We start from the raw sequence: 19,285 nt of genomic DNA, 5'->3' as shown, positions 1-19,285 counted from the left end.
TCATAAGATTGCATCGAAGCATCAACGATATGTTTAGTAAAAGCTTTATTTTGACTATAAGCATGAGGAGAATTTAGAACGGATTGCAACAAGGAAATACAATCTATCAAAGAGCAATTATCATAATTAAATCCCTTGAAATCCAAGATAGTGGGTTCATTGTTATTTAAAGTTTTAATCTCTTCAATCCCACTTTTATCAATTTTTGCATCAAGATCTGAAAACTTCGAATTTATGGAACGCCTTCTATGTAAAGGTGGCCCATATTCAGTCCCATCATTATCAAGATTCATATTGCAAAACAAAGATTTAATAGGGGACACATCAATCACTTTTAGATCTCCATCCTTATTATCATGAAAACTAGAAGAACACGCTTTCACAAAGCAATCTTTCTTAGCACGCATCCTAGCGGTTCTTTCTTTGCACTCATCAATGAAAATTCTCATGGCTTTGAGAGACTCATTGATATCATGCATAGGTGGAATAGATCTAAGTTTCAAAGAATCAACATCAAGAGAAATTCTATCAACGTTCCTAGCCAATTCATCAATCTTAAGGAATTTTTCTTCAATCAAAGCATTGAAACTCTTTTGCGAAGTAATAAATTCTTTAATATTAGATTCAAAATCAGAGGGCATCTTATTAAAATTTCCATAAGAATTGTTGTAGGAATTACCATAATTATTAGAGGAATTACTAGGAAATGGCCTAGAATTGAAATTACCTCTATACGCGTTATTACCAAAATTGTTCCTACCAACAAAATTCACATCCATAGATTCATTATTATTCTCAATCAAAGTAGACAAAGGCATATCATTAGGATCAGTAGGAGCACTCTTATTAGCAAACAATTTCATAAGTTCATCCATCTTTCCACACAAAACATTAATCTCTTCAATTGCATGAACTTTTTTACTAGTAGATCTTTCAGTGTGCCATTGAGAATAATTAACCATAATATTATCTAGGAGTTTGGTAGCTTCTCCTAAAGTGATTTCCATCAAAGTGCCTCCCGCGGCCGAATCTAAAAGATTTCTACAAGCAAAATTCAACCTAGCATGAAAATTCTGTATAATCATCCATAAATTCAAACCATGTGATGGGCAATTACGTATCATTGATTTGATCCTCTCCCAAGATTGTGCAACATGTTCATGATCAAGTTGCTTAAAATTCATAATATTGTTTCTAAGAGAGATGATCTTAGCGGGAGGAAAATACTTAGAGATAAAAGCATCTTTGCACTTATTCCATGAATCAATACTATTTTTAGGCAAAGATGAAAACCAAGCTTTAGCACGATCTCTAAACGAAAACGGAAACAGCTTCAATTTAACAATATCATTATCCACATCTTTCTTCTTTTGCATATCACACAAATCAACAAAGTTGTTTAGATGGGTAGCGGCATCTTCACTAGGAAGGCCAGAAAACGGATCTTTCATGACAAGATTCAGCAAAGCAATATTAATTTCACAAGATTCGGCATCGGTAAGAGGAGCAATCGGAGTGCTAATAAAATCATTATTGTTGGCATTGGCAAAGTCACACAATTTAGTATTATCTTGAGCCATCGTGACAAGCAAGCAATCCAACACACAAGCAAACAAGAAACGGGCAAAAAGGCAAATAGAAAAAGAGAAGGGGAACGGAAAGAGAGGGCGAATAAAACGGCAAGGGTGAAGTGGGGGAGAGGAAAACGAGAGGCAAATGGAAAATGATGTAATGCGAGGGATAAGAGTTTGTGATGGGTACTTGGTATGTCTTGACTTGTGCGTAGACTCCGGCAACGGTTCCAATAATGGCTCGTTGTTGGGAGTCAAATCTTGACTTGACTTGGCGCGAATCTCCCCGGCAACGGTGCCAGAAATCCTTCTTGCTACCTCTTGAGCACTGAGTTGGTTTTCCCTTGAAGAGGAAAGGGTGATGCAGTAAAGTAGCGTAAGTATTTCCCTCAGTTTTTGAGAACCAAGGTATCAATCCAGTAGGAGATCATGCTCAAGTCCCATGCACCTACACAAACAAATAAGAACCTCGCAACCAACGCGATAAAGGGGTTGTCAATCCCTTCACGGTCACTTACGAGAGTGAGATCTGATAGATATGATAAGATAATATTTTTGGTATTTTCATGATAAAGACAAATAAAGATGCAAAGTAAAATAAACGGCATAGGAAATAACTAAGTATTGGAAGATTAATATGATGGAAGATAGACCCGGGGGCCATAGGTTTCACTAGTGGCTTCTCTCAAGAGCATAAGTATTACGGTGGGTAAACGAATTACTATCGAGCAATTGATAGAAAAGCGAATAATTATGAGAATATCTAGGTATGATCATGTATATAGGCATCACGTCCGAGACAAGTAGACCGAAACGATTCTTCATCTACTACTATTACTCCACACATCGACCGCTATCCAGCATGCATCTAGAGTATTAAGTTCATAAGAACAGAGTAATGCTTTAAGTAAGATGACATGTTGTAGAGGGATAAACTCATGCAATGTGATATAAACCCCATCTTTTTATCCTCGATGGCAACAATACAATACGTGTCGGTTCCCTTTCTGTCACTGGGATCGAGCACCGCAAGATTGAACCCAAAGCTAAGCACTTCTCCCATTGCAAGCAAGATCAATCTAGTAGGCCAAACCAAACTGATAATTCGAAAAGACTTGCAAAGATAAACCAATCATACATAAAAGAATTCAGAGGAGAATCAAATATTGTTCATAGATAATCTGGATCATAAACCCACAATTCATCAAATCTCGACAAACACACCGCAAAAGAAGATGACATCGAATAGATCTCCAAGAAGATCGAGGAGAACTTTGTATTGAGATCCAAAGAGAGAGAAGAAGCCATCTAGCTAATAACTATGGACCCGTAGGTCTGAAGTAAACTACTCACACATCACCGGAGAGGCCATGGAGTTGATGTAGAGGCCCTCCGTGATCAATGCCCCCTCCGGTGGAGCTCCGGAAAAGGCCCCAAGATGGGATCTCTCGGGTATAGAAGGTTGCGGCGGTGGAATTAGGTTTTCGTGGTGCTCCTTGATGTTTGGGGGTACGTGGACTTATATAGGAGGAAGAAGTACGTCGGTGGAGCAACGAGGGGCCCACGAGGGTGGAGGGCGCGCCCAGGGGGGTAGGCGTGCCCCCTGCCTCGTGCCTTCCTCCGTTGTTTCTTGACGCCTACTCCAAGTCTCCTGGATCACGTTTGTTGAGAAAATCACGTTCCCGAAGGTTTCATTCCGTTTGGACTCCGTTTGATATCCCTTTTCTTCGAAACCCTAAAATAGGCAAAAAAAACACAATTTGGGCTGGGCCTCCGATTAGTAGGTTAGTCCCAAAAATGATATAAAAGTGTAAAATAAAACCCATTAACATCCAAAATAGATAATATAATAGCATGGAGCAATCAAAAATTATAGATACGTTGGAGACGTATCAGAGCACCGCCGACCCGAGATGTATTTTGATGGTGTCCTGGAGGGGTCCCGCATTGTTGCGGATCACTGTGCGAAAGACATTATCTTTGAGTGAATGTACTTGAGCTCCCTCTGCCTTGTATAAAACAAGTTGTTTATGCAATATAATGCTTGTTATGTTTTTAAAATTTTACTTCCTATGCGGCCGTATTGTATGAAATCTGAGGGTTAACCAGTTGTCGGCTTCTGCCCCCACATAGGTAGTACGGGGGTGTTCGGGATGGAATCTAAACAATCTTGATCCAATTACATGGTCCTTGAAGGAGTTGTTTAGCGCAACGAACCAGGCAACCAGACTATGCGGCTGTAACGCCCTCACTTAGCCATAGGAGTGCGACAATAAAAACATGGGCGCATCCCCTAGTATCCGAACTAAGGTGCTATAGTCGTCTGATCGGGAAGTACCAATCCTTCGCGTAATGCGGAAGAAATCTCCAACGATTTGCAACCTCCGAACAGCTGACCGGCTCTCGCCGCACCATGACAATCAGTTTTCGGCTTTCTCTACTGAGGTGCTCCTTTGGATAAACCAAGGCACAATCATAGTAGTTCTCCCTTTACTACCTTAGCCGATATAGTGGAACGTAAGGTAGCAAGCACAGGAGCCGGGCAACCCAACTATTGACCAAAGACATGATTCGGAGCCAATGCATATAATGCTAAATTCGGGGTGCCGAACTATACTTATAAAAAGTGTTCGGACTTTTGTTGCCATAGTGTGGGGTGCTATGCAGCCCCTGAAGAACATGAAAACGTACCAAAGTGTACGTGTCCACAGGGGAGCTGAAAGAAAGAAAAAAGAAAGAAAACAGAAAAGATACGAAGGTAAAAAGCTGGAGTCCTACAGCTCTTGCTGCAAACTGTTCTCATTGTAATTTAATTAGTACGTCAAAGCGCATTGATACAGGTAGTGCGATAAGCAACAGGCTATTTGACATGCCGAAACCAAGAGAGAGGTGCATATGGGTCTTGAAAAACAGGTAGAGTTGTTGTTAACGGAATCACCTAAAAAGTCCCCCGTATGTCTGTGTTTCTCGTCGTCTTGGTGTGTTTATCCTTCCAGAGGACCGTTGATCAGACCACCAGATGGTGCATGTGGGATTGAGACCTGCAAAGGAAACAAGTAAAAGTGAAAGTATGTGTGTATCCGACGTCGGTTGAGCCGTACTACGGACCACAAGCTAGTTGTGCCTCCGTCGATGCCCATGGGATTTTGAGTGCGTAGTTATGTACACGCGGCACGAATGCCATTACTTGATCGGGGCTGCGACGGAGGCCGGATTGCTAGTCGAGCTCCTGACGAGCTGAGCTCTCCTACTGCAGAGTAGTTCGGACCCTCTTAACGGTGTCCGTGGGCTTGGCAGTCGAATTAAGGTTCTGCTTCAGAAGGCCGCTCTGTACTTCTGCTGCTAAGGCAGCTGTGTGCTCTTCTGTACAGAGGGTGCGTTCCGTATTTCCGTTGACTGTTATGACGCCGCGTGGACCGGGCATCTTGAGCTTGAGATAAGCATAATGTGGTACTGCATTGAATCGAGCAAATGCAGTTCGTCCGAGCAGTGCATGATAGCCGCTGCGGAAGGGGACGATATCGAAGATTAACTCCTCGCTTCGGAAGTTGTCCGGAGATCCGAAGACAACCTCTAGTGTGATTGAGCCCATACAACGGGCCTCTACACCTGGTATGACTCCTTTGAAGGTAGTCCTGGTGGGCTTGATCCGAGATGGGTTAATGCCCATTTTTCGCGTTGTATCCTGATAGAGCAGATTAAGGCTGCTACCTCCGTCCATAAGGACACCAGTCAGGTGGAACCCATCGATTATTGGGTCTAGGACCAGTGCGGCTGAGCCACCGTGACGGATACTGGTCGGATGATCCCGGCAATCAAAGGTGATCGGGCATGATGACCATGGATTGAATTTTGGGGCGACTGGCTCTATCGTGTAGCCGTCCCTGAGCGCACGCTTGCGCTCCCTCTTGGGGATGTGGGTAGCGTATATCATGTTCATCATTTTGACATGAGGGGGAAACTTCTTCTGTCCCCCTGTGTTCGGTTGCTGGGGCTCTTCGTCATCGTCCTCGCTTGGCGATCCTTTTTCCCTGTTCTCGGCGTTTAATTTGCTGGCCTGTTTAAAAACCCAGCAATCTCTATTTGTATGATTGGGTGGCTTGTTTGGGGTGCCATGAATCTCGCACGGACGATCAAGTATGCGGTCCAAGCTGGACGGGCCTAAATTGTTCTTTTGGAACGGCTTCTTCCGCTGGCCGGACTTAGAGCCCCTGAATCCAGCTTGACTGCCGTGTCCTCGGTGTTATCACTGTTGTTTCGACGCTTGTATCCGTTGTGTCGAGACTTGTCTTTGCTAGTTTTAGCTTCAGGGGTACCGATGTCGCTTGCATTGTTTTTGCTACGGGCCAACCAACTGTCCTCACCCGCACAAAAAGCGGGTCATGAGTGCCGTGAGGGCTGCCATGGAGTTTGGCTTTTCTTGGCCGAGGTGGCGAGCGAGCCATTCGTCGCGGATGCTGTGTTTGAAGGCTGCTAGGGCTTCGGCATCCGGACAATCAACGATTTGGTTCTTTTTAGTTAAGAACCTAGTCCAGAATTTCCTGGCGGGCTCTCCGGGTTGTTGGACTATCTGCCTTAAGTCATCAGCGTCCGAAGGTCGAACATATGTACCTTGGAAGTTATCAAGGAAGGCCTCTTCCAAGTCCTCCCAGCTGCCAATAGAATTTGCAGGCAGATTGTTGAGCCAGTGCCGAGCTGGCCCCTTGAGTTTTAAAGGGAGGTATTTGATGGCGTGGAGGTCATCGCCGCAGGCCATATGAATGTGGAGAATAAAATCTTCGATCCACACCGCGGGGCCTCTGGTTCCGTCATATGATTCTATATTAACGGGTTTGAACCCTTCTGGGAATTCATGATCCAGGACCTCATCGGTGAAGCAATGAGGGTGTGCGGCGCCTCTATATCGGGCCGTATCGCGACGTAGCTCTGATGGAGTCCGTCTGCGGTTTTCATCCCGCGCATGACTAAATTTGTCACGTCCGAATAGGTGGCCGTCGTCGCATGTCGAGGCACGTCCTCACGATCCGTAGGTTGATCTAGTACGTCCTTCTTTATTGTCCAGGCTTTGCCGGAGGTCATATGTATGACCGTGGGCTAATTTACCTCTACATGTGCAACGAGGCGGGGCTGGCTGGTGTTCGGCGTGAGTTGCCGTTTTGTCTCGACCACGTGGTTGTCGGTCAGCCGCTTTGTACAATGGAGGTATGTATTCTGGTGCCTCCTCGTCGAACTGAGGTAGCAATTTGCGCTTTGGGTAGCTTTTGGTTGGGCGCTTGAGGCCGTACTCTTCGGCTGCTAGGACATCGGTCCATTTATCATTGTGTAGATCTTGGTCAGCTTGAAGCTGCTGCTGCTTCTTTTTCAGGCTCCTTGCAGTGGCAATTAGCTGGCGCTTAAAGCGCTCCTGCTCAAGAGGTTCCTCAGGCATGATGAAATCCTCGGTGCCGAGGCTCACCTCGTCCTCGGAGAGCGGAAGGTAATTATCGTCCTCCGGATCTTCGTGCGTGGCCTGTTTACCGGGGCTAACCTACCCGCCTTCCCGTTCATCTTGTTCATTAGCTGTATCGACGGGGTCTTCGTTGTCTTCGGCACCTTCCGGAGTGTTATCTTCTCCTGTGCCGGTGTTGCTATGTTTACTGCGGCGTGACTTAGAGCGGCGCCACTGACGCCGGCGCTTGGATTGTATTTCGGAAGGTTTATCCTCTACCGGATCTTCCTTGTCATCGCCGCTGTTCTCCTTTGGTGCATCCACCATGTATACATCGTACGAGGAAGTGGCCGTCCAGCGTCCGGTGAATGGCAGGTTCTGGGCCTCTTCTTCTCCGGCATCGTCGTCCATGCCGTCGATGTCCTCGAAGTCGTAATCAAGTTCGTCGGTCAAATCCTCGACTGTGGCTATGAAGTGGGTGGCGGGTGGGAAGCAAAATTCTCCACCGTCAGCCCCTAGTTCGAGCCGGATATAGTTTGGCTGTGAGTCCTCCGCCAAGGACAGGTTCTTTAATGAGTTTAGCACATCGCCCAAAGGAGAGTGCTGGAAGATGTCTGCGGCGCTGAATTCGAAGGTCGACAAGCGATCAAGCTCGGCGTCTGCGGGCTCACGTGGTTCGGAACTTACGGCCGGAGACGAGTCCGGAGTTCCGCTGACAAAGACGTCGTGAGAGGTTAAGTTTATGTGCGGCTCCAACGCCGTGGAATCTGTGGTCTCCGTGGTGGGGTTGATCCTCCCGTCCTTGGATGGCGCAGCTTGCTCCGGATCTAGGGCCAGAGCGGTTACAGGAGCAATCTCCTGGATGCGACCAGATGACAGATTTAGGTCATGATCATCAGGGTGACCGGGAGCGGCTACCGCGGTTTCGAATCCGGCAGAGATCAAGTCTCCACGGGTGTCCGCAACATAGTTCAAGCTCCCAAATCTGACCTGATGGCCAGGGGCGTAGCTTTCGATCTGCTCCAGATGGCCAAGCGAATTGGCCCGCAGTGCGAAGCCGCCGAACACGAAGATCTGTCCGGGGAGGAAAGTTTCTCCTTGGACGGCATCATTATTGACGATTGAAGGGGCCATCAAACCTTTTGGCCATAGCACAGTGGAACTCTCAAGGAAAGCACCAATGTCGGTGTCAAAACTGGCGGATCTCGGGTAGCGGGTCCCGAACTGTGCGTCTAAGGTCGATGGTAACAGGAGACAAGGGACACGATGTTTACCCAGGTTCAGGCCCTCTCTATGGAGGTAATACCCTACGTCCTGCTTGATTGATATTGATGAATATGAGTGTTACAAGAGTTGATCTACCTCGAGATCGTAATGGCTAAACCCTAGAGGTCTAGCGTGTATGGCTATGATAATGAGTATCCTCTATCCGGACTAAGTCCTCCGGTTTATATAGACACCGGGAGGATCTAGGGTTACATAAGGTCAGTTACAAAGAAAGGAATCTACATATTCGGTCACCAAGCTTGCCTTCCACGCCAAGGAGAGTCCTATCTAGACACGGGTACAGTATTCGGTCTTCGTATCTTCACAGCCCATCAGTCCGACCCATAGCCAACAGGCCGGACGCCCGAGGACCCCTTAGTCCAGGACTCCCTCAGTCGTCCGGTATAAGGTTTATGTTTTTTCTAGTTTTTAACTTAAACGGTTGAAATATTGACCTTTATATTTAAAATATATGCGGACTTGAATGAAATCCATCTGGTTTAATCGAATTTTGTAAGGTTGGTTTGAATTGTAGGCCCAATGTATGCGGCTAGCGTTGGATATTGTCCTCCCACATCCGTGTCCACGGGCTGGTCTCTCCCTTTCTGCAGACGGATGCGGGAGAAAATTTGCGGGTTCCTATTGGAGATGCCCCTTATTGATTGTATAATAACAATGTCATTTACAAGTTGTGATGAAATAAAGTTCGGGATTCTGAACCCCAGAAAGCTAATGTTGAAATTTGCTCGGCTATCAGCAACATGATTAGGTTTATAGAGTCATAAGTGATCTATGGCGATTGGAGGAGTCCAATGTCGGTTCGGTCTCCTTGACTTGCACGACACAAATGCCGATTTCCTTCTTCTTGGAGAGCCCATAAGCCAGGCTAGAGTTTGGGACCCAATATTAGCACGGGGGCCCTGCATCGGCCTGATGGATTGAGTTACGGTGTCCTGCGGCACCCCTGGGCCATGGCACCGTGATTGTTGAAATTCATCATGGGCCGATGGCATTGGAGAACATGTCTATATACAATCTATTGTCTGAGTTATACATTATCCGTGGTTCACGCCTCGTTCCAATTGTGAAATTTTGGGGCTGACATCGGAGTCGCTTGATCACACTTGCCAATCACGACATTCAATAACACATTCAATAACACAGAAGAACTCATTGCACGATCATGATTAGCAGACCAATGAACACAAGTTGTAGGGAGACAAACTTCGGAGCTCTTGGTCATTAATCTTTGGTGGATTTATGTACAAGATCAAGTGAGCTACTCGACACCCTTGTGTTTTTATTTATTTACCAAACTCTCCCAAAAGGAGAGTATATATAGCCATTCATTCCTTAGCCCATAAGAAATCTTGCTTCATAAGTTTGCTACACTCCTTGGTCACCAAGTTACTTCATCTCTCAAAGCTTATCTACAAGATACCTTGGAGCGGAAGGAACTTGCATCACAAGTTTCCTTAGTAGTGAAGCAAACTTGCAAGACAAGGTTTCTTACTAGTGAAACTTGATTGTAGGGTAAGCTTGCTTAGTGGAGAAGAAAACTTGTATGGCAAGCTAGCTCAGCCAAGCGTGTCCAGATATATCTGTATCTCGATAAATCTAAAACTACTTTTTAAGACAAAGGGGCATGAGTTAAATGTTTCTATTACAGTATTATATTACCTGCATAATTACGTGTTATAATACGTAGTTTCAAACAGTTCCAAATATATTTCGCCATACTAAAAAATCGCCAATTGTGACGACCACATTGACAACCAATGCTACCGGACGCCGAAGCCCATGGGCCAGAATCGTGGGCATCGTGCGTCTATGCTAGGTGTGGTCAGGTCGCGTGTGAGTTTCTCTCAGCCGATGTATATGTACAGCGTGAGATAGTAGGGTGGTGTACAGCGTGAGACAGCGCGAGTAGTATTAATTGTCTTCATACACTCTAAACCCCAAATCCCAGCTTCTTCTGTTCATTCTCTAGCCCCCAATTCCAATCTAGATCTGGATCCAGGAGTGTGACAACGACCTGCAGCGTCAAAACACAGCGCCGCGTGCGCGGTCTTAAACCGAGATCGATCGACGATGGCATCGGAGCCGGTCGCGCTACCGGACGACGCGCTCGCGGAGGTCCTCCGGCGTCTCCCCCCGCACATCCTGGCCGAGACCCGACAGGTCTGCAAGGCGTGGCGCGACGCCGTCGACGACCGCCTGCGCGGCATCTTCATCAACTTCTCGGGGCAGTACTTCTCGGAGTTTTTCTCCCGCCCGTCAACGGGCCCGGCGATTGACGGAGGGTTCGACTTCCTGCCTTGCATGGGCGTCGAGGTCAAGGACCACTGCGACATGGGCGTCAAGGTCAAGGACCACTGCAACGGCCTTTTGCTTTGCCGCGAGTCGAGCTACCGTGCACTGCCGTGCCCGCGCGAGTACGTCGTCAACCCGGCCACCTGGCGGTGGGCGCGTTTGCCCAAACGCCCCCCGCCGCTCATGCCAGGATTCGACCACACCGCCCACCTCGCGTTCGAGCCCGCTGTGTCGCCGCACTACCAGGTCTTTTTGATCCCACGCGTGCCATGGCGACTGCCATCCGACGGAGAATCCGGCGACGACGATGACAACCCGTTGCTCGAATTGGAGTGGCCTCCCGCGTCATACCTCATCGATGTGTTCTCCTCGGTGACTCAGCGATGGGACACAACAACCTTCCTTCGGGAAGGGGAAGCTGCCGGGATCGTCGCCGATATGCAGTTGGATTGGCGGTATGATCCGTCTCTCTATCATGCCGTATACTGGCAAAGCGCACTCTACATCCATTGCCAACATGGCTATCTTATGAGGTACGTATCATAGCTCACTTCAACAAATTGTACATACCACCATGATTCACCCATGTTTATATTAATCTACTTTATCTGATTTGTTTGTGTTTGCAGAATGTCCTTGTCAGATCACTCGTACAGAGTGATTAAACTACCAGGTGCCGTTGGATTGATAGTATATTCCAACCACCGTCTCGGGAGATCATCGCAAGGGGTGTATTGTGCAATACTTGATGGCTCGAAACGACTTCAGGTTTGGTATCTCAGTGAATCGTGCGGTCGAATAGAATGGGTGTTAAAACATGATACCCGTCTTAAGACCGTCTATGCTCAACAGCTGGGCAAACAATGGATCTTACAACAGGTTAACCTCCGTAAGGAGGACCCTGAGCACAAAGCCTCAGTGGACGTGAAATATGACTATGACTGGAACTCTGATGAGGATAACGTTCTTGACATTGAAGACGTCGTTGAAGAGGCGGTAGATGTCATTGAAGATGAAGAGCATATATCTTATGGTTTCCTTGGATTTCATCCTTATAAAGAGGTTGTCTTCTTGAATACATCAACAAGAGGACTAGCCTATGACTGGATCAACTCAAAATTCCAGGACTTGGGCAGTTCATGGACATGTCAAGCGTATGGAACACCATATGGAGAGACAGGCGTATCTTTTCCATACACGCCTTGCTGGGTAAGCGCGTTTCCTGGAAACGAATTAGAATCTCTTCTTTTAGACGAGAAGCTATATAGGAACAAGCTAGAACTGGAAGCTCAACTTGAGGAGGAATCCTACTTCACCTACATGGGCGAGTACGAGCTGCGCAAGCAGTCTGGGCGTGCCAAGAGGGTCAAGGACTCCGCCGCCAAGATTCGTCGCAGACACCACATTGCCGCTCGGCAGGAACCCATCATCACCGACATGAAGTCGAAGGTGAATCGCACCGGGGCGACCAAGTTCAGCCTTGGCAAGGCCACCACAGAACTAGTCACCGCCATAGTTGGATCCTAGCTACCTACTTGATTAGTTTCCTGGAAACAAAGATGAGTATGTATGTGCAAATCAGATGCCCTAATCATCGCCAGCTTCATTTATCTTGCCTTACTTATCTATTTGTGCTCAGCTGCTGTCGGAGCCTTGTCTCGGTACTCTGCACAATTTGTATCGTTGTTATTTCGGTTTGCCTCGTAAGACTATGTGACTTTGTTATTTTCCGTTGTCGGGCTTTATTAATTTAAACCCGAGTGTTTCTTGTGACTTTCTTCTAAAGTAGGTATGTGCAAGCAATTTGGAAAATAATTTTTTTTGTGTATCTTGCATTTGATTGGAGAAAGCTAACATTGCCTTCCATGCATCTGCCTACCTATTTGGTCAAGAACGCACACAAGTTCAGGTTTCTTGCTTTCTGGTGGATGCTTGAGATCAGGTTAAAACAACCACAAAATGTTAATTTGCGAGTTTGTCGGGCGGCAACCTTGTAGATGTGATGCTGTTGTTTCAAACTGTGCAAATGGGCCGGTGTATCTCGTCTGATGTGAAACAGTATTTACTTTAGACAGGACGTATAGTTCATCTATTTTTAGTTTGAGCAACTAACTGTGTACGGGAATTTTCACCTTGTTTTTGTACGTGATGATGATGGCTCTCATGAGTAACTCTTTTTGTACGTGATGATGATGATCATGTGATTGAAAAAAAGTTTAACTAAACGACAATAGAAATTTGGGAAACTCTTCTTGTATTACTTTCGGTTCTTTCTTTTTCTCGAGGATAGTACTCTACGCCGGCGTGCCGGCCGAAATTTTCGGCCGGTCAGCCCCCAGCCGCATGATGTGCGCCTTCCCAACCACATGATTCCACACCTCGCCCCCACATGTGTGCCTCCTTCCTTACGCCAGTCTCCTTCCTCGCGCCCACCAGCCATGACTCCACGCTTGCCCCTGAGCCTCCCGTGCTCGTCGGCCGCCGTTGAGTGGTCGTGGCTTCCTCCCCGGGCGTTTCCAGCTTCCTTGATATGTAGTTCCAGCACTGCCGGTGGTGAGCGCCGCAACTCCGGGAAGCAGCGTCGCTGGCTCTCCGTCGGACTGGTTCCAACATCGATCTCTCTCCGCCGGTCCGCAGTTGCATCATCCCAAAAATCAAAAGAGGTCACCCCCCTTATAGCTCCACCGCACCGTGGTTCCAGCTCGCCTGGTAAGCAGCTGCAACATCCCAGCCGTAGGGGGTACTCTTGCAGCTCCATCGGACCGCCGTTGCAGCTCCGCTGGACTGCGGTTCCGGCTCTTGTGGCCATGGTTGCAACACCCCTTGCCTTGTTGCAAGCACGCCATGCCGGTGGCTATGTCGTCATCCATCACTGATGCAGCAAAATTCATCACCGATAGTAGCAGAACCAACAACGGTTGTAGCAAAAAAGGTCATATGTCGTCTCGCTGTGACTGTTTGTAGCAAAAACCGATACAGGTTGTAGCACCGAGGCTCGCCGGTTGTAGCAAAAAATCACCATGCTTGTAACCTCGTCGTCCGCCGGTTCCAGCAAATTTGCGCCGAGAGGTTGTAGCACCGAGGCTCATCGGTTATACCAAAAAAATCACCATGGTTGTAACCTCGACGTCTACCGCTTCCAGCAAATTTGCACCGCGGGAGTGTATCCCGGCATGGCTGGTTGCAGCTCCGGCGTGGCCGGTCCGGCGAGGTAGGCAGAGCTCCGATGCATGTGGATCCACGCGGATCTGGTCGAGGGCGGCCAGATCGGCTGATTCCCATGGCGGCGGTGCCCTGCGAGGCCTCCGGGCGGGGCGACGGTTGACAATGGCAGCGGGGGGAGAGAAGAGAGAGACGAGGCGACAGGAAGAAGAGAAAAAGGAGGGAGAATACGCATGTGGGCGGCCCCCCCATCCTACGTGTTGCTAGGCGAGTCGTTGAGTGCGTTTGCGCGTGGACGTGATCAGCCAAAGCTTCGACCAGCGCTCCGTCGTGAAACATTTTCCTTTTAACAAACGCATGCAAAACCTTCGGCACAACAGATTTTTCCAATGATGTAAATAAATAATAGTCAATCCATGGTCTTTCATCTGTTAAAAAAATCCATGGTCTTTCCCAATAATAAATAAATAATGTTGTACAAGACGATGGTGTCAATTAGCTATTTTCTTTTACAGGAATAGGACTTTATTCATTGTATAATACTAATGTCATTTACAAGTTGTGATGAAATAAAGTTTAGGGATCTGAATCCCAGAAAGCTGATGTTCTAGAACTGAAAGTAGCCTTTGCTCGGCTATCAACAACATGATTAGGGTTATAGAGTCCTAAGCGATCTATGGCGATTGGAGAAGTCCAATGTCGGTCCGGTCTTCATGACTTGCATGACACATATGCCGACTTTCTTCTTCTTGGAGAGCCCATAAGCCAGGCTAGAGTATGGGGCCCAATATTAGCACGGGCCTTGTGTCGGCCTGATGGGTTGAGTTACGGTGTCCTGCGGCACCCCTGGGCCATGGCACCGTCCTTGTTGAATTTGATCACGGGCCCAATGGCGTTGAAGAACATGTCCATGATCGCCTTCATCCAAGTTGTTGCCTCGACGCTAGCCCTCATGATGATGAGTGTGTCATCCGCGCATTGACTCAAGGGACACGGGGCGTCGTCGGCTAGGGGCTGTCTGGGTAGTGGATCCCGCGCAATGAAGCGATGGAGAATGTCTGCAACAAGAAGGAAGAGGTAGGGCAGGATCGTCTATATTGTCGCAGGCCCCTCTTGCAACCAATCCATTTGTAATTCAACATGTTAACAGAGCTGCCAATCTCCTAGCCCAATTGTGTGCGGAGCATGCTTGCTCGCTTCAGCCGAGTGAGGGTTTACTTAACTTAACTCCCTTCTTGGTCACTAGCCTCATGGGTATGATGACTCCATGACCATCCTTAATAAATGCTCTCAATTTCCGCAACAAAAAAGCAGACAAAAAAATAGATGAGCCGAAATACAATCTATCATCTGAGTTATACATTATCCAAGGTTTACACCTCGTTCTAGTTGTGAAACTTTGGGGCTGACACTGGAGTCGCTTGATCGCACTTGCCAATCACGACATTCAATAACATAGAAGAACTAATTGCACAATCATGATTAGCACACCAATGAACATAATATGTAGGGAGAGAAACTTGGGAGCTCTCGGTTATTAATCTTTGGTGGATTTGTGTACAAGATCAAGTGAGCTACTCGACACCCTTGTGTTTTTATTTATTTATCAAATACTCCCAAAAAGAGAGTACATATAGCCATCCATTTCTTAGCCCATAAGAAACCTTTCTTCATAAGTTTGCTACACTCCTTGATCACCAAGTTATTTCATCTCTCAAAGCTTATGAAGAAGGAACTTGCATAGCAAGTTTCCTTAGTAGTGAAGCAAAGTTGGATGATAAGGTTTCATAGTAGTGAAACTTGCTTGTTGGGTAAGCTTGCTTAGTGGAGAAGTAAACTTGTATGGTAAGCTAACTTAGCCAAAAAAAACTTTTATGGTAAATTTCATTGCTGAAAAAGATTGGTCCTCGATCTTTATCTAGACAAAACGTGTCCAGATACATCTGTATCTAGACAAATCTAAAACAACCCTTTTAGAACGAACAGAGTATGAGCTAAATGTTTGTATTACGGTATTAACCGCATAATTACGTGTTATTTCAGACAGTTCCAAATATATTTCGCCGTTTCTCGCAAAAATAAAATAAAATTCGCGATACTAAAAAATAATAATTCGCCAACTGTCACGATCACATTGACAGCCGTGCGTCCGTGTTATGTGTGAACAGGTCGCGCGTGTGGGTTTCTCTCAGCCGATGTACAAGTAGTTAAGTAGAGCGTGAGACAGTAGGTGGAGCAAATCTGATCCCCGCTTCTTCAGTTCGTGCCCTAGCCCCAATTTCCCCCCTGAACCTCCAGATCCAGGAGTGTGAGAACGAGCTGCAGCACCAAAACACCGCGCCGCCGCGTGCGCGATCTCGAAACGAGATCGACCGACGATGGAATCGGAGCCGGCCGCGCTACCCGACGACGCCCTCGCGGAGGTCCTCCGGCGTCTCGCGCCGCACGTCCTGGCCGTGGCCCGGCGGGTCTGCACGGCGTGGCGCGACGCCGTCGACGACCGCCTGTGCGGCAGCCTGCTTCCGCGCTCGGTGCGCGGCATCTTCATCAACTTCCCGGGGGATTACTTCTCGGAGTTCTTCTCCCGCACCTCGACCGGCCCGGCGATCGACGGAGGGATTGATTTCCTGCCCTGCCTGTGCATGGGCGTCAAGGTCAAGGACCACTGCGAAGGCCTTTTGCTTTGCCGCGAGTCGAGCGACCGCGCACTGCCGCGCCCACGCGAGTACGTCGTCAACCCGGCCACCCGTCGGTGGGCGAGTTTGCCCAAATGCCCCCGGCCGCACATGCCAGGATTCAACCACACTGCCCACCTCGCGTTCGAGCCCGCCGTGTCGCCGCACTACCAGGTCTTCTGATCCCACGCGTGCCATGGCGACTGCCAGCCGACGGGGAATACGACGACGACGATGACAACCCGTCGCTCGAGTCGGAGTGGCCTCCCGCGTCATACCCCATCCATGTATTCTCGTCGGTGACTCAGCGATGGGACGAGACGACCTTCCTTCGGGAAGGGGAGGCTGCAGGGATCGTCGCCAACATGGTGTCGTATCCGTGGTATGATGAGTGTCGTTATTATGGCGTCTACTGGCAAAGAACGCTCTACATCCAAACCAAGAATTGCTATCTTACCAGGTATCAACCTCCTCATCGGCCATCATTCTCCTTTAAAAAATGTATACCACCATGGTTCACTCATGTGTATATTAATCTGCATTATCCGATTTGTTTATGTTTGCAGAATGTCTTTGTCGGATCACACGTACAGCGTAATTAAACTACCAGGTGCCAGTGAATTGATGGGATATCCCAACAACCACCATCTTGGGAAATCATCGCGAGGGGTGTATTGTGCAATACTTGATGTCTTGAATCGACTTCAGGTTTGGTATCTCAGTGAATCCTGCGGTCGAATAGAATGGGTGTTAAAACATCATACCCGTCTTAAGACCTTTGAATATGTCGACTATGCTCAACAACTGGGCAGACAATGGATCTTGCAAAAGTTATGTGCAAATCAGATGCCCTAATCGTCGCCAGCTTCATTTATCTTGCCTTACTTATCTATTATCTATTTGTGCTCAACTGTTGTCAGAGCCTTGTCTCAATACTCTGCACAATTTGTATCATTGTTATTTCGGTTTGACTTGCAAGACTATGTGACTTTGTTATTTTCCGTTATCGGGCTTTATTAATTTAAACCCGAGTGTTTCTTGTGACTTTCTTCTAAAGTAGGTATGTGCAAGCAATTTGGAAAATCAACTTGAAGATGACTCGTGTCTGAGGCCCTATGTTGTAACTTGTTGGGTCAATGGAAAACAATGTTTTATACCCTTTTTGTGTATCCTGCATTTGATTGGAGAAAGCTAACATTGCCTGCCATGCATCTGCCTTCCTATTTGGTCAAGAACGCACACAAGTTCAGGGTCTTGCTTTCTGATGAATGCTTGAGATCAGGTAAAACAACACCTCTTTTTTGCGGGAAAGGTAAAACAACAACAAACTGTTTAATTTGTGAGTTTGTCGTGCGGCAACTTTACTCACTCGTAGATGTGATGCTGTTGTTTCAAAATGTGCAAATGGGCCGGTGTATCTCGTCTGATGTTAAACAGTATTTACTTTAGGCAGGATGTATAGTTTATCTATTTTTAGTTTGAGCAACTAACTGTGTATGGGAATTTTCACCCTGTTTTTGTACGTGATGATGATGGCTCTCATGAGTATAACTCGCTGCAAGCATTCACATCAGGTGATAAAAAGACTTTAATTAAATGGCAATAGAAATTTGGGAAACTATTCCTATATTACGTTCTGTTCTTCGTTTTCTCAAATGCCTGCAAAACCTGCGATACAGAATGTTGATCCAACGACGTAAATGAATAATAGTCAATTCGTGGTCTTTCTCAATAGTACATAAATAATGTTGTACAACATATAGGACTCTATTCATCATATAATAGCAATAACATTTACAAGTTGTGATGAGATGAAGTCTGGGGATCTGACTCCAATAAGCTGATGTTCTAGAACTGAAAGTAGCCTTTGCTTGTGTATAGGTGACATGATTAGCACTATGATTACATAAATAGAAGGAAGATTATTTGCGAAAATTCACCGCTAGTTGCAGACATTCAGCATAAACCGCAGCGTCGGCACCAAAGTACTGAGAGGCATCACAGATCGCTTCAATTATTACTGGTTGGTAGCTGGGAAGTTTAAAGGGAATGTCGACCCTTTCTTCCATAGGTTGCATAGGTGGACGAGTAGTGAGGAGTAAATGTAAGAAACTTGTATGATCTTGGTGGAGGCATTATTTTGCCTTTCTTCTTTAATATATAATATGCACACTCATGCATATTCGAGAAGAAAAAAATTACTGGTTGACAGTCGGACTCAGCTTCAACCTTACTGCAGTGCAGCCCATATGATCCGCCAACACCAAGCCATTTCGGAGAACCAAAGCTTTGGTTGCCCCTGCATTAGCGACATCAATATTTATTTAACCTTTACAATGTCATGCGGCGGGCCTCTGCAGGATGTCGGCCATCCATGGCTGGAGTGACGGCGAGGCTGCTGCTGATGCCGCTTGAGGAGTTGGAGCTGAAGCTGAAGCTCAAACTTGACTCTCAGGGTCAGATAGTACATTGACAGTTTCTCTCTTCAGATGGCTCGTATCTGTTTTTAAGCACAAACTGTAGTGGTGCCAAGGACCGAGCTTGCGGCGGAGGATGCTCCGGTGGAGTCGTCGAACGCTTCCGTCTCCGGCGAGCTGCTACCTGTTTCTGAAGCAAACAATGGAGAAGTTGCAGGGCCTGTTAAGCTGGACACAGAGGATGCACCTTTTTTCTTCAGAGAGCTACTATCGGTTTCTGAAGCACACAATGGAGAATTGCCTGGGTTTGTTGAGTTTGACACGGAAGGTGTTTCCACATCCTGACCTGTTCACTACAGCCAGATTATTCATCTTGCTTGAGAGGAAGGAGTGAGACATTTTATTTAAGGCAGGTGCAAATTGCAATTCAACATACAGGAGCTTCTTCACAGC

At 47.0% G+C, this 19,285-nt stretch overlaps 1 protein-coding gene and 1 pseudogene across 1 annotated transcript; both read left to right on the top strand.

Moving 5' to 3' along the window:
- Window positions 1-10,136: 10,136 nt before the first annotated feature.
- Window positions 10,137-12,393, top strand: LOC109731460 (uncharacterized). Its single transcript, XM_020290614.4, has 2 exons — window positions 10,137-11,111; window positions 11,208-12,393. The coding sequence occupies exons 1-2, from the start codon at window positions 10,357-10,359 to the stop codon at window positions 12,103-12,105; spliced, it is 1,653 nt and encodes a 550-aa protein (XP_020146203.1). The 5' UTR covers window positions 10,137-10,356; the 3' UTR covers window positions 12,106-12,393.
- Window positions 12,394-16,000: 3,607 nt separating this feature from the next.
- Window positions 16,001-17,510, top strand: LOC109731469 (uncharacterized; annotated as a pseudogene).
- The last annotated feature ends 1,775 nt before the right edge of the window (window positions 17,511-19,285 follow it).

This window comes from Aegilops tauschii, chromosome 6, assembly GCF_002575655.3.
Source record: "Aegilops tauschii subsp. strangulata cultivar AL8/78 chromosome 6, Aet v6.0, whole genome shotgun sequence".
Classification (NCBI taxonomy): Eukaryota; Viridiplantae; Streptophyta; class Magnoliopsida; order Poales; family Poaceae; genus Aegilops; species Aegilops tauschii.
This window is presented reverse-complemented; position numbering and strand designations above follow the sequence as displayed.